Source organism: Trachurus trachurus, assembly GCF_905171665.1.
Source record: "Trachurus trachurus genome assembly, chromosome: 3".
NCBI classification, from domain to species: Eukaryota; Metazoa; Chordata; class Actinopteri; order Carangiformes; family Carangidae; genus Trachurus; species Trachurus trachurus.
In genome coordinates, this window is record NC_139893.1 from 38,085,637 (window position 1) to 38,110,532 (window position 24,896).

Sequence of the window (24,896 nt, forward strand, 5' to 3'; positions counted from 1 at the left end):
AAAAAGAAATGTTGGACATTTTCAAGTCTTCATCAAAACTAGAAGCTTATGAGCCCATTTCAAATGTACACACACGTGTACTTGCCATTTTCTTTTTCTTTTTTTTTTAAATACAAAAAAAAGTTCCATCAATAATAGAAATTGTTTTCTCATTTAACAATATTAAAAACATTTACAAAAATGGAGAGTCGTTATTTGGAGGAAAAGTAGATCTGGTTTGGTCATTAGCTCTTGTGCAGTATTTTCTTGGCATAAAAGTCCCTACAGGTTTCACAGCAGCGCTGGTACCACCTCATGTCCTGACACAGGTTCTTCTCTCGGATCACGCGGCAGTACACCGTCCACTGGTCCCCCATGCACTTGTAGGTCAGAGCAGCTGTGGGGGAGGGAGGGGGGACAGGAGAGAGGCAGCCAGTCAGGATTCACAGCTGAAGATGTCACAACAAGATTTCAACAAGTTAAACAATCAAGTGTATTGAACCAAGTGGTTGAAAGAACAGTGTCTTTTCAGTGCTATTACAAACAAACAGAAGCAATAAAAGTTTTGAAGTTAGAGGTCAACACATACCAGTGTCTCTCAAACTTTCAGACCAGCGACCACTTAAAGGGACAACGAGGAGTTTCTCCATCGGCAGAACGAAAAATTCCGCGACAATAAAAAAGTCTCATATTAATGTGGATGAATCTACGTTACCCACACTTGTTAATGGGCCCATTTTCGATAAATATATCGTTTTGTCTCTATGGTTATTTTGTTATTATTAGTGGTGGGGAAATGCTGGGCGAGCCGACCAGCGTTTCTTTACTTTCGGTTTCGTAGCGAGTCATGAGAATAACGCCGCCGAATAGCCGTTTATGGTGGGAACTACGACGGTATGTGATCGTCTTCCAACCTCTGACTTTAATTCTTGATGAATGAAAACATGAGTCTGTCTTGCGCTGGTCGAAGAATTCTACAGTGCGCGCGGAGGTTCATAAATGTAGTGTGGAAACGCTTTGCTTTTCCAAAACTCCTCGTTGTCCCTTTAAATTCCTCATAGGGTTTCTCTATTTTTTTATTTTTTATTTTTTATACTATACCCATTTCAAGCTTTGTGTTGTTTTGTGTTGTTGTTGTGTTGTACTGATTATTTATTTATTCTCTATTTATTGTGGGCCATGTAGGCCATACAAACCACGACAACCTGCTGCTCAAAATGAATTGCCCCTTGTGGGATTAATAAAGTTGTTTTGAATTTGAATTTGAAGATTTCAACAAGCCAAACATTGCTAGCCTTTCAGTGCTATTACAAACAAACAGAAGCAAAGAAAGCCTATGAATATTCTCATTTGTTTAGGTCATAGTTATCTCAAGGAAATTTAAATCAAACGCAGCAACTGGACCAGTCCCAGCCTGGTCAGATGCGAACATGAACCGATGAAGCCTCTTGGATGAGAGGTGAAACGTCTTCCTAGACAAATAACCAAGTCCAGTTGCTTTTGATTTAAATTTCCTTGAGAGAAGCAATGAAAGTTTTGAAGTTAGAGGTCAACATATACCAGTGTTTCTCAAACTTTCAGACCAGCGACCACTTAACCCATAAAAAAAACACCCGCGGACCACCTAACTAACTCTACATAGCCCCCAAAACAATATGCTAACTTCAGCAGTTCACAAATTACAAACTAAAACGACAGCTTTACCAATATCATATCTCTGTTTTAAGATACTAGTTCATTAAGGGTGTTTCGTGTGTTTGGTTCAGTGTTAACACAATAGTTGCATTCAGGTGCGCAGTTGGACTCTGGTGTGGTCTGTTATGTGAACGCGGCCGGACCTGGATCTGCTCCAGCTTCCTGGTGTTTAAACTAAAAGGGCGCACGTAGTTCGCTGGCCAGTACAGCTGTATGTGTGTCTCCATTGTTAAAGTTTAGCATTATGCTACTTCTCAGAGTTTCTTTTTAAGTCGGTTTTGGGTGTACCAAGCTTTCTGGGCAGTTGCCATGGAAACATGACACTCACACACACTATTGGACCAGAGTGAAAACAAACATGTGTGAATGCGAAACACACTAGCTAAGAAATGTGTCACTGCATCATTTTCGCATCTGGTTTGGACCAAGGCTGTGCAGCTACTGCATGTCTCAGGCAGTTTGAAACACTGTACATTTTGAAACGTGATATGTTACCATGTCAGCTGGCGGGCCACTGGGGGTCGCTGACGGACCACCAGTGGCCCGTGGACCACTTTTTGAGAAAGGCTGACATATATACACACAAAAACACACACACTCACACTCACCCTGGAAAGCATACACACCTGTAAACACAAACAGTTAAACATGTAAGATACTGTGGAGGAAGAGGAAATGAAAACTGAAGCGGAAATTCAGTTATTTTATATATTCTATATGAATTCTTTATCAGGGTTCCTACAGCTTAAGCCAAGTTAAATGTAAGACTTTTTAAGACGTTTCTAAAGTGTAGTGTTGTGTAGTTGGGCTGCAGCGTCATCTCCGTGTGTGTTTATTGACAACATGACATCGTGTAGTGAGAACATGCGGCTGAAGGAGAGGGGATGATCAACTAAAAAGGACACGTTTGCTCGTCGGTACTGTTACTGTGTGTCTGCCCCGACTCCAAAGCAGCGGCGGCATTAATGACACAGCGGCCGTTCACCGCCACTGAAACACTCGATCGAAGCTCTGATTAAATACGCTGAGCCGTGAGCGTTATCTCACTTGGTAGAGCACCCGCGCTGCAGCGACACTGGGTTGGATTGTGTCTCTTTCCAGCTGTCCTTTCAAAATAAATGCATAAAAAGTCTGGGGAAAAAAAAAAACACTCTGGTGGCGGTGAGAAATTTAGCGTTGACGGCCGCCACTAACTTCTCTAATGTTACCAATTATTTCGAGATTTGAGACTAATTACAATCATAAAATCCCACTTACCAAGTGTTAACATTTTTAAGACATTTGAAAAAACATTTTAATGCCAATTAAGGCCTTGTTTTTAGATTAATGAATTCAATGCCTTTTAAGACTTTTTAAGGATCCGTAAGAACTCTGCTTTATTCATGTAAATATAAATATTTTGTTTAATGAGAGTTGTGTGCTGTTACTGTATACAATGATCAACTCATGAATAGATTACCTACTTTAATTTCCTTTTCCTACTGGCTGATTGAATTATTACCTGAATTAATAGAATACTGTGAATACTGATATAAGTATTAGTATTTATTGATGGATTAGTAGTTCTTTATTTCAAATTAAATGAAGGAAATGGTTGTGAGGGTCTCACCTAGCCTGGGGGACGTGATGGTGTTCACATTGATTTTCTCGTTGCAGGCCCCGTGGTGACAGGGCCGGTAGGTCGGCGGCCTCAGGGTCACCGGGCAGTCGTTACCGTGACGACCAGTCACTTTGTGCATACACTGGACGACCCGCGACTGCAGGCCCTTCCCACAGGATGACGAACACTGGAAGAGCAGATTAAAAGTTCAACAGGTGGGTGGGGGGGGGGGGGGGGGGCACATAGGTCAAAGAGAAAGACACACATTCACACCTACTGGCTGATTTTAGAGTCAAGTATTAACCTAAACCTGGAATACTAAGCAGAGGACTCTCACTGTGAGACCACATCACTGAACTACTTTTTTTAATTTAACCTTTATTTTAACAGGGTAGATCCATTGAGAGCGAGCTCTCTTTTTCAAGGATGCCCTGTAGCATACAGAGATCACAGAAAATCAAACATCAAACATCAACTTTACCTGGAATCATTTCAATGATTACAGTTATTACTCCTGACAACATTTACTACTAAACCTGCTCCTACTTCATCTCCAACATGGAGAATCTCTACTGTGTTAACCTGCAATCTAAATCTGTCAAACTGTGTCTAGATCTGAAGCTGCTCTGCTGGAGGTACCGGCGTGGCCTCAAACCTGCATGAAAACTGTCAACAGGTAAGTGCATCTGCAATGGAAAAGGCGCGCGCACACACGCATGCACACACAGTCTCTGCAGTTTCAGTGACAGGGCAGATTTCAGAGTGGCATCCTGTAATCTTGTATAATTGAAAAAAAATGTCAGTATCTTCAGCCGTCACCCAGGAGGGTCTAAACCAGCGGTCAGAGCTTTCATCCCTCTGCTGTGGCTCCTGTGGTTTACTGTAGAGAGGGCAAGCTCATTTTTGAAAAGATTATTTATCTGGGTGTATGAATGTGTTTACCACTACTTATTGAAGTCTCTTCTGCCTCTTTGACCTGTATTTCTGAACTCAGGGCTTGATTCTGTAAAATTCAGTGTTTGGCCAAAAGGCTGCAGAAAGACATTTTTCTTAGCTTAGTCAAGGAGCGGGTAGTAGAAGGTATGTTAAACAGCAGACCTTGAATAATCCCTTTTTTATAAGCGTTTGACAGGCAATCAAAAGGACGTTACCACAGGGGGGGCGGCTGGTGGCGGAGTGATTCTCTGTTTATATTTCCTACAAAACAGGAACACTCCTGGGAAACTGGTAGAGTCTGAATTCAGTACAGTGAGTTCTATGTACAACTGTGAGCTGAATCAATGAGTGTTTGGCATTATCTGAATAATAAACTATTATTAACAATTTCTCCTGGGACACATCCCTCTGATATTTAATTATTGGATTCCACCACAGTATCATCATCATCTAATTTCCATGTCACTGCAGTGTTATGATGACAATAATAATCCTTATTACTAGAGGATAACTGTGACACATACACTCATTTGCCAATTTATTAGTGACACACAGATAAAACTAATGGTCAGTTTGTATTGAATCAGTGTATCTCATTTAAATGAATAAAGGCTGACAAAATATTAGGCACAGCCCTCAGTATAACCCAGTACAGGTCAACAGCTTCACTAATTACAGCCTTAGACAGATTCAATATAAACTGAGGATTTACAGCAGGCCTGTTGTATTATACTGTTAGTTATGTCTAGGTGTATCCATCAAACTGTTGTGTAAGTCTATTACTTACAGCAGCCCTCCCCCTGAATCAGTCATTCTACTGGAGAACGTGACATGAACTTTAAAATGTGTCTGATGTTGATTCATCATGTGCATTAAAGAAAATCTCTGGTGAATGTGTTTGTGCATCAGCGAGGAAAATATTAGAAACTGTTCACAGTCTGTAGCAGCAGTTTAACTAAAAGGGATAGTTCACCCAAAATTCAAATTTCACTCATTATCTACTCACCCTCATGTCGACTAAGAGCTGTGAGAATTTTCAGAGTCCTCCGTGCCTTCTCTGAGTTACGGGGGGGTCCATGCAGCAGTATTTGTCCATATAATGGTTGTCAATGGATACCAACTTTCTTCGTCCAAAAAGACACACCAAAAAACATCCAAATACCTCCATGCTGCTCGTATGTAATGTCTGTCTTGAATTGAAGCCCCGAAATGCGAAATTGTCCTGAAAAAAATTAAATAAGTCTGTATTTCAAGCTTGTTTGTAGTGGAAGCTCCTCTTCCCAGTTCGTCCAAATTTGACGAACCGGGAAGAGGAGCTTCGAGAAGCTTCCGCTACAAAACAAGCTTGAAATATAGACTTATTTAATTTTTTTCGGGACAATTTCGCATTTCGGGGCTTCAATACAAGACAGACATTACATATGAGCAGCATGGAGGTATTTGGATGTGTCTTTTTGTTACGAAGACAGTTGGTATCCATTTGCAACCGTTATGTGGACATGCACTGCTATGCCGAGACCCCCTGTAACTCAGAGAAGCCACGGAGGACTCTGAAACTTCTCCCAGCCCTTAGTCCACATGAGGATGAGTAGATAATGAGTGAAATTTCAATTTTGGGTGAACTATCCCTTTAAGTTTCAGCTCATTAAAGTCCCCCTCCCGCGACCCTTTTTGGTCATTTTAAAACCAGCTCATTAGCAATGCACATTAGCAATGCACCTCTGGAGGGTGGGCGGAGACTGCGCTGCTCTGCACCCGCCCAGCCACCTCCTCGCACCCCACCCCCCGCTCGCTGACAGCTGGAAACTGTACAATTACCGATTCAGTGCGTTTAGCGTAAAACTGCACACTGGGACTCGATCCCAGACTGGAGCATAGTCCTTACTCATGGTGCAAGCTGCTCTACCAGGTGAGCTGTACCTGTTAGACCTTGACAGCTACACCGAGCTGTCAAGCCTTTCACCTCTGAGCCAGATGCAGAGCGGGGCGGGAGCTTGTAGCAGTAGTGCCCTCCCCTGGAGCTGTGACACGTCAGCTCCAGTCTCCCTGAAACTGCCAGTTTGCGTCTGCCATTGGTTCACAGCAGTTTGAAGGCAGAAAAACTCAGAAATGCAATTTTGCACTTCCTTTTCTGCTGATATGTGCTCTAACACAAGAAAAATGCCACAGGAACATGTGAAAAGCACAAAAAACACGATTTTCATGGGAGGGGGTTTTTAAGGAAAATATACAAAGACTGATCAGTATTAAATAATGCATGGTGTTACGACAGTGGTCAATTAGCTCAAAACAAAACCTGTTTATCTGCATATAAAGCAGGAAGTGGAATCCAATCACAATTTAGATTTTAAAATTGGTGTGAGTGACTGATGTGTCCCGAGGGCTGAAGCTGATTGGATGAGCAGTTGTTGTGACATCAGACACAGATTCCTCCACTTGTAGTAGGATGACGCCCTGTTTAGAGGGTTTCATGGGGCTCCTTCACGGCTGCTGAGGGGAAGGCCTTTTCCCTGTTAGTCCTAGGAATCATTATTTTTCAGCACTACAGAGGGAATCTGTGAGCAGAGAGCAGGTACATCTGGACCAGTCATCAGCCTGCTTTCACTTTATAAAGTCTTTTGGCAGCGGAAACTGATACTAAGAAAAGAATTCTGGAATTGGCAGGATATATGAGCGAGTTACACAGAGGGGAGTGGAGCAAGACTCTCAAGCAGCTTCAGTCTGCTGGTGTGACACCACAGGTCACTGCTGGGTGTAAACACCCGAGTCTGAATCAGATCTGATTCCTTTTATTTCAAAAGACATGGGAGTTAATGGCAGCTGTTTTATCACTGCAGCTGCTTCACAGTCTTGTGAACTGGTATGAAGCAGCATTTACATGACTCTGCAGGTGCAGTGCTGCTGTGTCAGACCACCTGCACGGCTCAGGCAGCTCTGTATTATCACACTGCACAAGGCAGCAAACACCACCAAGCCACAGAGGAATATGCATGAGGTACAGTGGAGAATGGCATGAAAATGAGTCACACTGAGGTCAACTAGGGTCACTGCTAATCATCTTTAAATTAATGTAATCCTCTAGTTCAGTGGTTATGGAACTTTACAAACTTTACTTTTTTATATCAAGGACCCCTCAATTGACACAAACTAGACCATGGACCCCCATTGCACAAAATTTTGAAACAAACACCAGAAATACACAAATATTTGTTCAGAGACTGAATAATGTTACTTTCTTAGTAAATGTACGTTCAAATTTGGGCCATTGGCGTGAATTTTTGGAAAGATTTTAGGGAAGTTTCTGGGAAAAATTGGTAAAATTTCTCAAAAAAAAGTTAAAACATTTCAAATAGAAAATTGGTAAAAGTTATAATCTCTAAAAAAAAAGTTTAAAAAATCAAAAAAAAAAAAAGAAAAGAAAAGAAACTGGTGAAATTTATCAAAAAAGTTTTAAAAATTCTATAAAAAAGTGATACAAATTCTCCAAAAAAAGTTTAAAAAGTCAAGACAAATTTGGTAAAATTTCTCAAAACAAGTTTTAAAAATTCTAGGAAAAAAAAAAGATAAAATGTTGAGAAAAATGTTTTTAAAATTCTAGAAGAAAGTGGTAAAATTATGAGAAAAAGTTGGGGACCCCCTTGAACACTCTCAACGACCCCTGGGGGTCAATGGACCCCACTTTGAGAACCACTGTTCTAGTTAACAGCCAAGTATAAATAAATGGTGTGTCTATAGGTCAGATGTTTACAAGGCTGTTGATCTGCAGCTCTGAGCCTGGAGCCTGTTTGCTTCAACGGGCCTGAGAGTGTCACCACTGTGGACATGAACCATGGGGTTTGGAAACAGCTGTACCTTGGACCAGTCTCCAGTCTTCCATTCATAACATCTGGAGTGGTCCTCACACGGCTCCTCCTGAGTGGGCTGAGACAGAGGATCACACAGACCCTGAGGATTGGTGCACGTCACCACCCGCCGGCGAACACCTTGACCACAGTCTGAGGAACACTGCAGAGAACAGAGCAGTGTTAAAAAACCAGGGCATCTCCATCTCCCTGAAGCTCTATCTATCTATCTATCTATCTATCTATCTATCTATCTATCTATCTATCTATCTATCTATCTATCTATCTATCTATCTATCTATCTATCTATCTGTCTGTCTGTCTGTCTGTCTTTTTTTTGATCCATCCATCTATCTATCTATCTATCTATCTATCTATCTATCTATCTATCTATCTATCTATCTATCTATCTATCTATCTATCTATCTATCTATCTATCTATCTATCTATCTATCTATATATCCATCCATCCATCCATCCATCCATCCATCCATCCATCCATCCATCCATCCATCCATCTATCTATGAATAATCCTGTTACATGAGACACAGAACGCACTGTATGATGCTTATGTATTATATATTATTTCAATATTTTATATATAATATATATTGAAATATTTCCAAATAACTCCACTATTATTTTGTTTTGTATTTGTATATTGTTTTGTTTCATTCTTAAATCACAAAAGATAAGAATAACAGTGCATAAAAATATGAGAAAAAAACCCTCAAAACTCAATACATTGTTTTTAGCTAAATAACCATAAACTTAACTATTTCCTAAATCAAGCTTAATATTCCCAAAAACATTTTAATTTACAAGTTTGGAGTTAATGAGTTCCTCCTGTCCACTACCTCCTCAAAGGACTCAGAGTATTTACAGAAGCTCCAAGTATTTACTGTTGTTACTAAAGTCACTAGAGTCATTCAATAAACCATCAGTTTAAAGATGTTCTTCACAGTGGCTGCGTACGCTCCCTCATAAATGTGTCCTCGACAACTTCCCTCTATTCATTTATTATTCATAGTCCAACATTTGTACAAGACCTTGGCCATGAATCCATTTTATGGATGAATTTGTATAGATGGTTTAGGATGGTGTGTAAAAATGAAAACTATTTCACTTTAACTTGTGTAATCATGGTACGGAGCCGCCACCTCTTCCCTGAAAGCCTGTAGTAACCATAGTAACACGGAGTTCTCTTCAGACACTGGTGAAATATGAGTATGGCATCATGAGCGATGTCTATTGTAATAAAAAAAAAGAATATAAATCAGATGTGTGAAAAAAAAATTGATTTAGAGATTTTATTCTTAGGCCACATCACCTGGCTCTACTTTCCTCTAAGGTCGGCTGGAAAACAAGGACCTGGTGTGTGTGTGTGTGTGTGTGTGTGTGTGTGTGTGTGTGTGTGTGTGTGTGTGTGTGTGTGTGTGTGTGTGTGAGATACCTTGGACCACTCTGACGCCTCCCACACGGTGAGGCAGAGCCGGCCCTCACAGCCCTGGACCACAGGAGGTTTTCCTCCCTGGCAGTACAGGTCTCTGGTGTGGATGAGGGATCCGTTCTGGAGGTGGTAGACACAGACCACCTCCCTCTGCTGAAGACCTTTACTACATGTGACAGAGCAGGGCCCCCACTCCCCCGTCACCCACCTGTGGGACACACCAACACACACTTTGTCATGTACAGAACAGGCCATTTGCTTGCAGTGTCTACATGTGTGAAATGAATCCGTGTTCACTAGGTGGTTGTTTTCAGGTGATGAAGCAAAAACTACATCACATCTAGAGAGAGAGAGAGAGGGACAGCTCACAACATCAACATAAATAGGCTACTGGGTAACAGACGCAGCTGGAGCCTGATGAAATGTGGCATTCTGCATGAAGCTGTGGAGCTGCATCAGCACCAAATTCAGACGTATGAAACAGTGCACACTCAGGACCCCACTGCACTCTGGAGGCCCAGGTAGAAAAGCTACATTTTTGGGTAACAACATGCTGGCACCGGATTGGCGACTAATGCATAAAGAAGAAGTGTTTACAATGTCACTGTGTCGGTCTGGATGTGCTGTTAAAACACTTAGTTTGGTTAATTTATTCGTTTCATTCATTGAAAAAAAGAAAAGAAAACAACTAAAAAATAAATAAATAATGCAACTCCTGAATGAAAGAGGGCAAACTTATGTTGTCTACCCCTTTTTTCAAGAAATCCTTTCACAAATGAGATAATATAGTATGTATCCAAGCAAAGAAGAAGAACAACAACAACAACAACAACAAAAATAAGTTGAAGTCATAGCTGCAGACCAGCCGTCTACTCATCATCCTAGGAGGTTCCTAGGTCTGAAACAAGCTGCCATGTAACTTTTTTTTTTGATATCATCTGTGAACTTTTCTTTTTACAACTATATACATACCTACCCACTTTTATACAATGCAGTCATACATTACCCATAAATATATACCGTATATACATACACATACAGTTGTGCTCACAGGTTTACATACCCTGGAAGATTTTGTAACTGTGTACCATTTTTTAAGGAAAACAAGAGTGATAAGGCAAAACAGGTTTCTCTTATTTTCAATGGGATTCAAATTAAACATCCCAAAATAACACAATCATTAAAAAAAAAGATCATCAGAGAGTCTGACCAACACATTTCTGATGATACCAGACCGTGGCTTGGTATCAACAGAACCCCTCAATTTCCACTTTTATGAGATCTTGAACACTGCTGATTGGCTTTCTGAAATCTTTGGAAATCCTTTTATATCCTATTTCTGTTTTATAAAGTTGAACAACCTTCTCCCTCAGGACTTTTCACAGTTCTTTGCTTCCCCCACGGCTCAGAATCCAGCAAAGTGCAGCAGTGGATGAAATGTGCAGGTGTTTGTCAAGAGCCCAGAATCTCATTGACTTTTTATACACAGACACTAAATACAAACAACCAAGTTCCAGGTGTGGACAGTTTCCCTGAGTAGCCATTTAAACCAGTCTGTGTCTGTGTCAGTCTGTGTGTTTATTATCAGGGTCAACACTTTTGATCAGGGACATTTTGGTGTTTTTACTTATCATTAGGATTCAAAAAGATCAAACAGAGTTGTGTGATAATAAATGGCTTTGCCCAGCCACCAACTCTGAATAAAAAAAGTTTTGTTGCATTATCAATTATATTTTCTGAAATGTAGCCAGTATTTCACAACTTCTGCCAGGGTATGTCAACTTATGAGCACAACTGTATATACATACATATTAAACTTTAAAATACAGACACCAAATAAAGTAAAGTGAAGGTTTATGTAGAGTCGAGAACAAGACTGGAAACAGACTGAATCATGATGATAATTCAGAAACTGAGCAACAAATCTGCCAGCAAGCTGCTACAGAGCAGTGGCCACACTGTTACACAGACACATTCACTGATACATATGTTCACTATGAACTTAGTTCAAGTATTATTCATTCATCTAAATCTATCTGTACACATTCAATTAGAAATAACATTAATACATTGTGTGTGTGTGTGTGTGTGTGTCTCACCGGTATTGGCAGGGGTGTGTGTTGCAGAGGCGTACTTGTGGCTGTGGTCTGTTCTCCAGCTGACAGTGGCTGTCGTTCACCACCTCCATGGTTTTATTGGCGATCCTCATGCAGGAAACAACCGTCCTCCGCTCACCTGCGCGTGCACACACACACACACACACACACACACACAAACACACACACACACAGGTTCATTGTTCTGAGAGGTTTTGGATTGGCAAATGACAACACACACCTGTTTATTTGTATTATGAAGCACAGAGAGAGATCTGATTAAGCACTCGTCGTCATTTAACATTGAATACGAAGAAGCAAGATGTGGGCAGAAGGTGTTGATTGGTCGGAAATTGTTCCGAAAAAAATTTAATAAGTCTATATTTTAAGCTTGTTTGTAGCGGAAGCTCCCAGTGTCTCAGTTCACTGCTCTTCCTGTGTCAGTGCAAATCTCGCGTGATTTGCACTGACCTGCGGAACAATTTCTCATGTCGGGGCTTCAATACAAGAGGGACATACAGACGAGCAGTATGGAGGTATTTGGATGTTTTTTGGTGTGTCTTTTTGGATGAAGAAAGTTGGTATCCATTGACAACCATTATATAGACAAATACTTCTGCGCGGACCCCCCCGTAACTCAGAGAAGGCACGGAGGACTCTCATTCTCACAGCTCTTAGTTGACATGAGGGTGAGTAGATAATGAGTGAAATTTGAATTTTGGGAGAACTATCCCTTTAAGCCAGGATAACCAACATATCCCGGCTTAATCCCTTACCTAGGTTTTGAACAACAGGCCCCAGTGTCAGATATACTGTACAAGAAACATCTTTTCTTTTAGTAGCAGTGAAACCTTGACAATCTGTTCTACCAGACACAGTGAACTCAGTAGCAGGAGTCAGTGTGGCTGTTGTGACCTGAACCACACAGAGAGCAGCACCCGTTCCCCTGTTCAGTCAGTTGTGTTTACAGAGGCTGATCAGTGCTGAGTCCTCTCCAAAGCCAAATCATTCATCCACACGGGATCTCGAGCCAGTAGATAAATTCTACTGCGCCATTAAAAAGAGATAAGCCGAGCAGCGGTGGTCCAGCCCCTCGCTGCTTTGCTGACTTTAATCCAGAAGCACCTGACCTCGTAAATTGAAATGTTTTGAGCGCTGGATGCCAATATTACAACGCTGTAAGAGGATCAGAGAGCTGCTCAGGAAATCAGCAAGAGTTAGCATCGCTCTGTGTGTGTGTGTGTGTGTGTGTATGTGTCCGCAGAGGGAGGCCTGCTCTGTCTAATACGCTGTAGATCACAGGATTGGATTAGCAACTATCTCTCTCCTCTTTGTCCAAACTCCCTGCGATCGCCCCCCTCCTCCCTCCCTCCTGACTCCAGACATGTCCACACAGTTCAGCCTCTGTTTTACCTGTTTCACTCAGTTTCTCTTTTCAACAACTAGAAACACAAGAGCACAAAGCCAACAGCTGATCTGACTGAGTCTTCTGACCCAGACGTTTACCACACAGATCCTGTGTGAGCGACCTGTTGCTTCCTGTGGCTGTGGTCACTGACTCTGGAGATACTGGAGATGTCAGTACACTGCAAAAACTCAAAATCTTACCAAGAATATTTGTCTTATTTCTAGTCAAAATGTCATTTCTAGTCAAAACTAATCTCATTACACCTTACATACATATACATACATGTTATACATACAAAAGTTGCCTGTTTTTAGACACTTTTTACTTATTTCAAGTCTATTTTCATTTGAAATAAGTAGAAAAATCTGATAGTGGAGCAAGTTTTTTTCTTTTCTTATTACAAGCACAAAAAACTTGCTTTCACTGGCAGATTTTTCTACTTATTTCAAGTGGAAATTTGTTTGAAAATGATCTAAAAATAAGTTCATTTTTATGTGATGAGTCTTATTTAAAGTGGAAAGAGATTAGTTTTGACTAGAAATGAGACATTTTGACAAGAAATAAGACAAATATTCTTGGAAAGATTTTGAGTTTTTGCAGTGTAGCAGACCTGACATACGTGAACCCTGTGTGTTAGTGCTTCTATAACTATGTTGTGTTACAGAGACAGTGTGAGAGAAAGAGAGGCTGACATGCAGCAAAGGGACACGTATCGGATTTGAACCCAGGCTGCTGCAGTTAGGACTAAGCCTACATGTGTTCTGCAGGGTGAGTCAGTTTGAAACACTAACCTGTGATGGTTTGTGACACTCACACACTGAACACTTCTAGTTTCACTGCCTGTCCAAAAAAAAGTCACAGACTTGTTTTGTTTTCATTGGACGCATTCGTTGTGGCTTCGTTTCACTAAGCTTCTGCAATGTCACAACATTTATTTCCTTCCAGAGTTGCATTAATTTCTCAAAGATTCTCAATGGGGTTCAGGTCTGGACTCTGAGGTCACATTAAACCACATTTCTTCTTTGATGATGATGGTTCCCCACTGTCCTTCCAGTTTGTAATAATGCATTGGACAGTTCTTAACTAAATTTTAGTCTCAGTAATCTCCTTAGATGTTTTATTTGCTTGATGCCAATAATTTGACCCTTCTGAAACAGATTAACATCTCCACGACCACAGAATGTGTCTTCTGACATGCTTGTTTAAGAAATGAGACTGCATCAGTTAGGGTTAAATAAGTTGTTGCCAGCTGAACCATTATCATCCATGCAGTAATTATCCAATGGGAGGCTCTGACCTATTAGCTTAGTTAAATCCAAGTGGTGACTTTTTTTTGGACGGGCAGGGTTCCCACTCTTTTCTTAAAATCATTTCTCACGACTTTTCAGGAGAATTTCAGCTGCTACAGTCTGACAGACATGTTATCATGCCAAACACAATTACATCCACTGTCCCATTCATGTTTTGGAGAAGTGTTCTTTTCAACAGCTGTCCCTTATTTTGTACATTTAAAGGACAATTCCGGGCGAATTCAACTCGGGGGTGTATTTTCCTAACATTTTAGGTCTAAAAGAAGGAATCTGAAGATTTTCAGTTTAATTGCTCCTGTTTTGCGGTAGTTGTGTCTGTCCCCGCATCGCCACGGCAGCAATGAATGGGAGCGGATGCAAGTTCCGCTGCTTAGGCTGTTTACATCCCTCAAAGCCACAGACAGCGTCAGGTGGCGACTCAAACATGCACCGAGAAGTTTATTATATATATTTATATGTCGGCTTGCTTGAAGTAAATAAACTTCTGGGTGTATGTTTGAGTCTCCATCTGACGCTGTCTGTGGGAAAAAAATACGGCTTTGAGGGATGTAAACAGCCTAAGCAGCGGAACTTGCATCAGCTCCCATTCATTGCTGCCGTGGCGATGCGGGGACAGACACAACTAGCGCAAAACAGGAGCAATTAAACTGAAAATCTTCAGATTCCTTCATTTAGACCGAAAATGTTAGGAACATACACCCCTGAGTTTAATTTGCCCGGAATTGTCCTTTAACCAGTTTGTTTCTATGTTTTTTCCTCTCTCAACCCCAGAAGTCTGATTTAAAGATGTACAGTCCATGGCTCTGACGTATCTATGAAATAATCTCTTACATACTTAGAAATTACGACAAATGTATCATTGAACAACATTTTTGTTTTTAAACCATGCATCTGTCACTCAGCAGAGAAAACATTCATGCTCACGGTCCAATACTGGAAACACTCATCGACTCAAAGTCTCAAACTCAAAGTAGTCTAGTCACTAGACACTTCTTTCAGAAAAGAAATCCTGTGTGGGGTCTGAAAGAGTCAAACCATAGACTGTAAAAAGAATGGACGTAGCGTCCGTGACGTCACCCATTGGTTTTGGGGAGTCGTTTTTGTGACTCAAATATGGCAGCCTGGACAGCGCCATGTTGGATTGGCCGGCCGAGAACCCGCCCACTGGCCTCGAAGCAGCTGTCCACGGAGGTGCTCGGACCTGTCACTCAACGTTTTCGCGCCCTAATTGGCCAGAGTTTTAACCTTATAACAGTAAAACGGTAGAGTTAAAAAAAATCACCCCCCTCAGAGTGTGTGCGGGGGTAGAAACTATCGATTGAGACGAAAAAACGTTCTGATACCAGGCTTTTAACATGTTTACTGAGGATGTAAAGTCGGCGATTTTAACATGGGGGTCTATGGAGAATGCTGCTTTCTGACACCAGCGCCCAGAGGAAGCCGAGGGGATTGCAGTTTTTTGAACGTGGAAGTGAGCTTCACTTCTCAGACCGACAACTGCCCCCTTGAGTCAAACAGAGCTCTGGTATCATTTTCCAGGACAACTCAAGTTTTTCCAGGACATTTGACATTTTTTCCTAATTTTTCATGTGTTTTCTATGACTGGAATATTAGTCAACCATTTCCCAGGTTTTCCAGGATGTGTGGGAACCCTGATGTGGTCTGTGCTGACATGATGGTCTCATACCACTGCTGCACTTATCTCCCCACGCTGCGCATAACCTGATTAACCTCATCTCAAACCCACACACAGCCACACTTCTGCAGCCACTTTTCACCAAAACCTAATAACTTTTTTTAAATAGATAATTCAGTCACATTTATTGGAATATAAACACATAGTCAAATACACTGGTTCTAATATGTGGTGTGAAATAAACTGTGATATTCTAAAGCCAGGCAGCAACACAACGTGACTCCATGCTAAGAACAACACAGAGATTTTCTTGTGATCATGACTCAGTCGTTGCTCTGAGAAATGATCTGATTATTTTATCCAGGAGATGAGGTCAGGTGCTTGTGGATTAGTGGTGAGCGGAGCAGCTGGAGGTGAGACCACCACAGCTCAGCAGCATCTCCTCTCAGTGGTGGAACAGACCTGACGTCCCGTGCAGACGTGTGATTTGACATCCAGAACACACATCTTATTAAGTAACTGATCAGGTCCAGTAAACACACGGCTGATGTGACTAATGCTCATTTTTTCCATTAAATTCAATTAATTTATAATTATGAGATCCATGTCATATGAGATAAGGATCTCACTGTTGTTAGATGGGCTCAATGTGATCAGACTAAACATGGACAAACCTGATTGAAGTCGTTCCTATCATGTTGCTTTATAGTCTGACTTTGTTTAGCAACAAACCCTGACAATGAGGCAAAACAAGCTTGAAATATAGACGTATTTAATTTTTTCCGGGGCTTCAATACAAGACTGACATTACATACGAGCAGCATGGAGGTATTTGGATGTGTCTTTTTGTTACGAAGACAGTTGGTATCCATTTGCAACCGTTATATGGACATGCACTGCTACGCCGAGACCCCCTGTAACTCAGAGAAGCCACGGAGGACTCTGAAACTTCTCCCAGCCCTTAGTCCACATGAGGGGGAGTAGATAATGAGTGAAATCAATTTTGGGTGAACTATCCCTTTAATGTGACCAGGCTGACCTAAGATTCCATGACTTTGTCTACAAAGAGGAATTCAACAGACTTGCGTACAACTTTGTGCTTTTGATTCAACTTTTGTACATTCTTGTTGTGCCGGCCATTAGAAAAGAATGGGGGAACTACGATTAGTGTAAAAAACTGAGCTCAAGTACATCCTCATTTGTCAGATGCGTGAGCTCAGATAAATGAGGCATACAGGCCATAAATAACAGATAGAAATTAAAAACCTGTAGAACTTAAGTTGATTAAAGGGATAGTTCACCCAGAATTGAAATTTCACTCATTATCTACTCACCCTCATGTGGACTAAGGGCTGGGAGAAGTTTCAGAGTCCTCCGTGGCTTCTCTTGAGTTACAGGGGGTCTCGGCGTAGCAGTGCATGTCCATATAACGGTTGCAAATGGATACCAACTGTCTTCGTAACAAAAAGACACACCAAAAAACATCCAAATACCTCCATGCTGCTCGTATGTAATGTCCGTCTTGTATTGAAGCCCCGAAATGCGAAATTGTCCCGAAAAAATTAAATAAGTCTATATTTCAAGCTTGTTGAGGGACATTACATACGAGCAGCATGGAGGTATTTGGATGTTTTTTGGTGTGTCTTTTTGTTACAAAGACAGTTGGTATCCATTTGCAACCGTTATATGGACATGCACTGCTACACCGAGACCCCCTGTAACTCAGAGAAGCCACGGAGGACTCTGAAACTTCTCCCAGCCCTTAGTCCACATGAGGGGGAGTAGATAATGAGTGAAATTTCAATTCTGGGTGAACTATCCCTTTAAACACTTTTGTGTTCCCGGTCAAAAATGACTGTCCCTTTAACATGAAATGAACACAACATGAGGGTTAAAACACACCTCACCTGGGTGGAAAGACGTAAACTTGGACCCAAAGGCACGCCGGTGGTGCTCTTGTGCTCGTCTTACCTCCTACTTCGCCCCGAGAACCACAAAGTTCCCAGAGTCCTCGGCGTGTGAGGGGAGACTGAAGAAGGTGACCCCCCCCCCCCGCTTTGTTCTGACGTAGAAGCCAAAACTGACTCTTTAGCAACAAGACTTCATTGTTCTTGTTTTGATTAAATTATTGTAATATTTTTATAATATTTCATGTTACATTTATTTTATCTCCAGTGTCATCAAAGTGAGCGTTTCTGAATGTCTCGACTGTGTTGTCGAGCGGTTGCCAAGCGAATAACCTCTCTAATAAAGACGTCTCGCTTTTCAGCCGAGTCTCATCGTGTTCTGATTTGACGGGAACACAATGAGACGGATCGCTTCCAAAGTCCCATCGTCTAACGGCTCCTGACCCCATCTGATCTCTATGAGAAAACAACCTCCCAAAAACATAAACACATATGGTGGAAGCCTTGGCGAGGGCCATTCAAAGAAAAATAAACCAGATGACATTTATAAAAACATTTTCATTGCTGTAACTGAACATGATTTCACTGTGGAGACAAACTGATTTCCCCACAGAGACTGTATTTTTACATGACATTATGTGATGATGTGTGTGCGAGCAGCCCTGAGTCATAGTTTTGCATGTAAATCTCAGAGTAAATATGTTTGTGTGTGTGTGTGTGTGTGTGTGTGTGTGTGTGTGTGTTACCTCCTCCACATTGGACGGTGCAGTCCTGCCAGCTGCTGTGAGTCCAGATGTAGAGATACTCCTGCTCCCTCTGCTCCTCGCTGCTCCGGTCCTGAGACGTGTTCAGAGACACCGTGTACTCGTAGTGGATCCCGTAGCTCTGGTCATGGAAGAGCAGGACCTGGGAACAACATACAGTATGTAAATGTACACACACACACACAGCAGATCAATGACTGATTTATAACTCGTCCTTTCTATGGAGAAAAGTCCATCTGGGTGTTTCCCTGAAATAGACTTACAAAGATGTAAAACTGTCAGACAGCATGACCAGGGTTGTGCAAATTGAGTCATAAATTATTCAAAGTCTTATATATCTTAATATTTCATGTCATTAACATTTATTACTGTTCCTACAGGAAAACTCCTCCTTTTTTCTGCTATAACACCAACGCAAAGAATGGATTTCTCCTACACCTCCTCTCTTGAATGTTCAATCAATTCCTCTTTCTCTTTCTCCTTCCTTTTAAATTTTTTTTATTTATATCATACATACGACGGAGTATTAGGGCCACATTTACAAATAAAAAAATCACAAACTTCGAGAATAAAGTCTTAAATTAACGACTTTATTCTCGTAATGTTATGACTTTTTTCTCGTAGGAAATGTACGACTTAATTCTCGTAAATTTACGACTTTATTCTCGTATATTTATGACTTTATTCTCGAAATCTGTTTTTTTTTCTCATTGTGGCCCTAATACTCCGTCGTACATACATGCACATACACTAAAAACTTACTCTCTCATATACTGATTAATACTACAATACTCACAAGAATAATAAATGATGTTACTAATCATAATAACAGTAATAATGACATGACACAAATACCAAGAGAGTAATGGAATGAAATAAATAAAATAAAATAAAAAGAATAATTAAAAATAAATAAATAAAATAAAACCAAAAAAAAAAGTAATATCAGTTACAAAATTATTAAAAGGGAGAAGAAAAAAAGAAGAAAAAGAGAGAAGAATAGAGAAGCCTATGTAGTGCAGTAGCCTATGTAGTGTTTTCTGTTCGTTAATGCCAGGTAATATTTCTTTGTCTTCTGCGTGGAAGTGTGCACGGTAAAAACAGCTGCTGACCATGTGCAAGAACAGCAGATGAAAACTAGAACCCTTTCCTAAACCCACACAGAATCACAGCTGACACAGACACACTGCAAAAATATTCATATTGTGTCTTTTAATGAGGAATTATGATCTTAACAGCAGCAAGTGCAATTATTCCCAGATCCATTCAGATCAGTTTTAAAGGATAGAGAAAGGAGATCCATCCATTGTGATTGTGATTGTGATTGCCCTATGTGGTTTGTAATTTGTAATTCTTATGTTGTTTGTGTAAATCTACTGTATGTAGAGTTGTTTGTGCGCTGCTCTCTTAGCCAGGTCGCTCTCAGGTTTTTAAATCTCAATGAGTTTTTACCTGGTTAAATAAAGAAAAAAAAATAACCAATAATAAAGAGCTGACCGGAGGAGGATTTTATGATGTTCTCGGCGGTGTGTCACCATGAGGTGAAGAAGACAGTAGGGGTGGGAGAAAAAATCGATTCACATAAGTATCGCAATATTTTTGACGATTTTTAAATAAATTTTTAATTTTTAATTTTATTTTTTTTATTGTCCAATGTGCATTTGTTCGCCTTTTTTTTTTTTTACATACAGAGAGTAGGCTACAGGTTTTGAAAAGGGTTTAAGTTCACTTTATAATGAAGTATGTTAATTTATAGGCTCCTACAGTATTTATGTGCAGATTAATGTTAAAATGTAGCAGCTCAGAAGCCTGTTTTTTCTATACTCTTTATTTTTTGCCTCTTTTATGCAGTCCAGGCTTTTGAAAAGAGAGTAAACATATACAGTATATTGCTGCTGAATAAATCTTAAAAACTGACTTACATGTGATGTGTATTTTTGGGGGAAATATGGTTCCTGGAATAGTCTGTAGAGACAATCATAATCATTCAACTGTTTCACTGGTGTTAAAAATGCAGACTAAAAATCGAGAAAATCGGCAATATCGTAGAATCGCAATTTAAATCGAATTGGCATCCAGAAAATCGTAGAAGGATTAAATCGGGAGAAAAGCATATCGTCCCAGCCCTAGAAGACACTGATATTCATTGATATCCCTGACATGAGATTCATTAGCTTCCATTACAGTGCAGACCACTGGCTGTCAGCTATGCCCAATAGTGTAATCGGCTGTTCAGCCATGTCTCCAGCTCCGCACGGGGCGACTGTGTGTGTTCTTTTGATCACATAAAGTGTGGATGTACACTCACTTAGAGAGCCCTGGGCGGAGGATCTAAGAGCTGGGCTCATGGGGCGGAGGTGTAGAAGGTCGGTGATGTGCTGTGGAGCACCGACATGTCAAGATGGAGTCTAGAATGAACCTGAGGTCAGTGCAGAGAGGTTGAGACCGGGTCACATCTGATGATGTGTTGTGTCCAGCAGCATTTTGTAAATGTGTTAAGACAGAGAACTGCAGCAGTGCAGCGTGATGACATAGAAGTGGTTAGCATCGCCTCAGGGTCGGACTTGTTATTCACTTTGATGCTTTCTGCTCAGCTCAATAGTAATCTAACCTCTGACCTCTCTCTCCTACACAGAGCTGCTGCTCGCTGGATCGTTTTGTTTTTGAGTAGAAACTCTATAGAAACTGTTTTAAAGGGATAGTTCACCCAAAATTCAAATCTCACTATCTACTCACCCTCATATCGACTAAGAGCTATGAGAATTTTCAGAGCCCTCCGTTCCTTCTCTGAGTTACTGGTGGGGGTCCGCGCAGCAGTATTTGTCCATATAATGGTTGTCAGTGGATACCAACTTTCTTCGTCCAAAAAGACACACCAAAAAACATCCAAATACCTCCATAGTGCTCGTCTGTAATGTCCCTCTTGTATTGAAGCCCCGACATGAGAAATTTTCCCGCCAGTCAGTGCAAATCACGCGAGATTTGCACTGACACAGGCAAAGCAGTGAACTGAGACACTGGGAGCTTCCGCTACAAACAAGCTGAAAATATAGACTGATTTTATTTTTTTTGGAACAATTTCTCATGTCGAGGCTTCAACTCAGAGAAGGAACGGAGGACTCTGAAAGTTCTCACAGCCCTTAGTCGACATGAGGGTGAGTAGATAATGAGTGAAATTTGAATTTTGGGTGAACTATCCCTTTAATGAGAAAAATCTGCACGTCACACAGCAGCTCATCAGTGAGGTCACTTTTTTCTCTTTTTTTTTCATTTTGACTCGGTGGTCCCGTTCACACCTGCTATTAACACAATGATCGGCTCTAGGTGTGTCTGTTCACACCTGCTTTAAAATGAGTGGGAACTCATTTTAAAGGAGCAGTAATCTGATTTCATTTCCTGCTTTATATGAAAATAAACAGGTGTGAGTGAGTAAATGCTGAGCTCACAGTTCGCACAGTGAAATATACTCTTATTCATTTGAAATGGTAAAATATTTCCAGCTCATAAGGAGGATGCCAGCAGAGTCATTTGTAGGGCAACAGTTGTTATGTGCTTCTGCATGATCACGTGTTTCTGATTAAAACATGACACAAAGCTAGGGAGGGACGTGACTCAGATATCCCAATCACGTTGAATGTATGTTAAGCACAACCTGTGGTGTTGTCTGCTGTTGTGAAGGACTTCTCTCCCTCAGCTGCACACACACACACACCTGTGGACCTGGGTGATGAGTCAGGCAGAGAGCTGAAGGTGGCAGTTGTGCTAGCAGGGGAGAGACACAGGCTCATCCCCATAACAGAGCTGATGCTCCACAGTTAGCACAGTATCTGCACAACTAGCTCATTAAAGCAGGGAGGATTTATATTTTGGGTGAAGACGTAAAATTCAAGAACCATTTAATTGGCTCCAGCATTAGGAGCACCCTCAAGTGCAGGATGAGTCAGCTAACATCTGTTTAACATTGTTTAACAGGAAGACAAAATCCATCAATTTATAGGGGTGGGAGAAAAAATCGATTCACATAAATATCGCGACATCTTTTTTGACGATTTTTAAATCGATTTTGTTTTTCAAAAATCAATTTTTTTTTATTTTTTTTTTTAAATATTGTGCAATGTGCATTTGTTTGCCTTTTTTACATACAGAGAGTACAGGTTTTGAAAAGGGTTTAAGTTCATTTTATAATGGAGTATGTTCATTTATAGGCTCCTACAGAATTTGTGTGCAGATAAATGTTAAAAATGCAGAAATGCCGAAAAATCGAGAGAATCGGCAATATCGTAGAATCGCAATTTAAATCGAATCGCCATCCAAAAAACTGTAGAAGAATCGAACCGGGAGAAAAGCGTATCGTCCCAGCCCTATCAATTTAGATGTAAAAAATACTCAGATAATAACTTTCTGACATGAGTTTGACAAATATCACCAGATAAACGAACAATTATCATGTGGATAAAAGAATGAAGCTGGGGAAAGACATTTTTCACTTCATAGGGTCTTAACATCCCTTAGCAGCAACTGAATGGCTGATGTGTGTTTATTTTAATCATATTGACCTTTAACTGAAAATTAGAAACGCTCTTGAAAGGTTAGGTGAGACGGATCTGCTCTGTTGTATTTGATAATGTGAAGCCCTAAAAGAGAGTCAAACTGGTTTCTGTGTGAACATCCCCAGACAGTCAAGTATCATCAGTCGATTATTCATTTACCAACTCAAACTCATTACACTGCTGCTGAGAATAAACCTGAGTCAGAGTGTTGGTGTTTTCCTCTCCATGCATTCTGACCTGATGTCCACAATGAAGACTTTACACCATACATCACTCAGTCACGTCACGTACCATCAGGTGTAAGGGGGTCTTAGTGGGCCCCTTGGCGGACATCTTCTCCCACAGTCCTCTCCTGACGTAGCGCACCGTGGTCCCAGCCAGCTCAAACTCTCCTGGGAGCTCGATCTTCCAGTCGCTGTTGATGGACCTCTTACTGGAGTCTTTCAGGGCTGTGAGGAGGACAAAGCAGGTCAGGGGGAGGGGGTCCTGTGGTGGAGACGGAGCAATGAAAGCCTGTCCAATCGGTGATACTGTGACAGTGTTAAAACATGGAAGGATGCTCTCTCTGCTCAGTATGGAGGTTCAATACAAACCTCCCACCCACCAACATCTGATGGTCAACAGGGATGTCAAGAGGTATTCCAACACGATCCAACCATCCAATAATCATTTTCATAAATCACTTAAAGGGAAAGTTCAACATTTTGGCCAATTTGCCTATTGCCATAATCCCTAAAGTCATTCATTAACTTTAATTATCGGTGCATGTTGTTTTGAGATCAGTGGGGCAGAGACGTGAGCTGCTCAGTGAACACAATGGAGTTGAATGGTACCCTGTCCCTCATCAAACTCATCAAATACACAATCCAACAACTCCAAAACACTCTGGTGGACAAGTTGTGACCTGCACACAGTGTTGTGAAAGTTCACTTTCTACATGAACTAAGTTCAGTTCACAAATTTTTAAAATGAACTAGTTCATAGTTCATAATTCAAAATTTTAAACTAAGTTCACAGTCCCAAAACTGAACTAGTTCTTTTTTCTTTTCTTTTTTTTTTTCCCAATATGTCGCTACAAGCTATTATTTTTCAAAATTATTGCCTCAGCCCATATAGGACCACAGCAATTATTTTGATGAAAGTTATTAATTACCAGGAAAAGTATCTATTGCGTTAATATTTTATAAAATTCTCAAATATGTCAAATTACTTGGACTTCCCTCTCTAACCCCCGTTTATGTTTTACTAACCAACTGGGTCAGTATTCCTCCATACAGACAGGCTCAGCAACGCGCTGTATCACTCCGCCTCTTCCAGCGCCGCTGATCCAAACAATAGGTGTTGCCAGATTGGCTGGTTTTTCCACTACATATTGGCCTGTTTACAGTGTGTTTTAGCTGGGTTTTTGCCTGGAAAGCTCTATGGAAATCTGGTGCACTCCTGAACGAAGTCATACTTTGAGAGAGCGCCATTCACAAACGCCAGAATGAACGCGTTCACAATAACATTCATCAAGCAGAAATACAGTACGTTCAGTTCACGTTCGCCCCAAAATATGAACGAGTTCATGAACGATCATTCATTGAACGCGTTCAGTCACAACACTGCCTGCACATTCACCACACTATGAAATAATCATGTAACATTATGAGACAGAGTTGTTTTCGAGGCAAATGCGTAGCCGGAACTACATTCCAGACATGGGTGCTGGGCGGAGTGATT

The 24,896-nt window shown here is 40.9% G+C and overlaps 1 protein-coding gene across 1 annotated transcript in view; it reads right to left on the minus strand.

The window, feature by feature from the left end:
* Positions 1 to 224: 224 nt before the first annotated feature.
* The window catches only part of adamts17 (ADAM metallopeptidase with thrombospondin type 1 motif, 17), a gene marked incomplete at both ends in the record, with an annotated part of 178,466 nt that continues 153,794 nt past the window's right edge, over positions 225 to 24,896 (minus strand). Inside the window, 7 exons of the mRNA XM_083993041.1 lie at positions 225 to 376; positions 3,284 to 3,461; positions 8,063 to 8,215; positions 9,507 to 9,711; positions 11,603 to 11,738; positions 18,607 to 18,766; positions 23,466 to 23,623. Of these exons, the coding sequence (XP_083849167.1) occupies positions 225 to 376; positions 3,284 to 3,461; positions 8,063 to 8,215; positions 9,507 to 9,711; positions 11,603 to 11,738; positions 18,607 to 18,766; positions 23,466 to 23,623 (1,142 nt within the window). The remainder of the gene's footprint in view (positions 377 to 3,283; positions 3,462 to 8,062; positions 8,216 to 9,506; positions 9,712 to 11,602; positions 11,739 to 18,606; positions 18,767 to 23,465; positions 23,624 to 24,896) is intronic.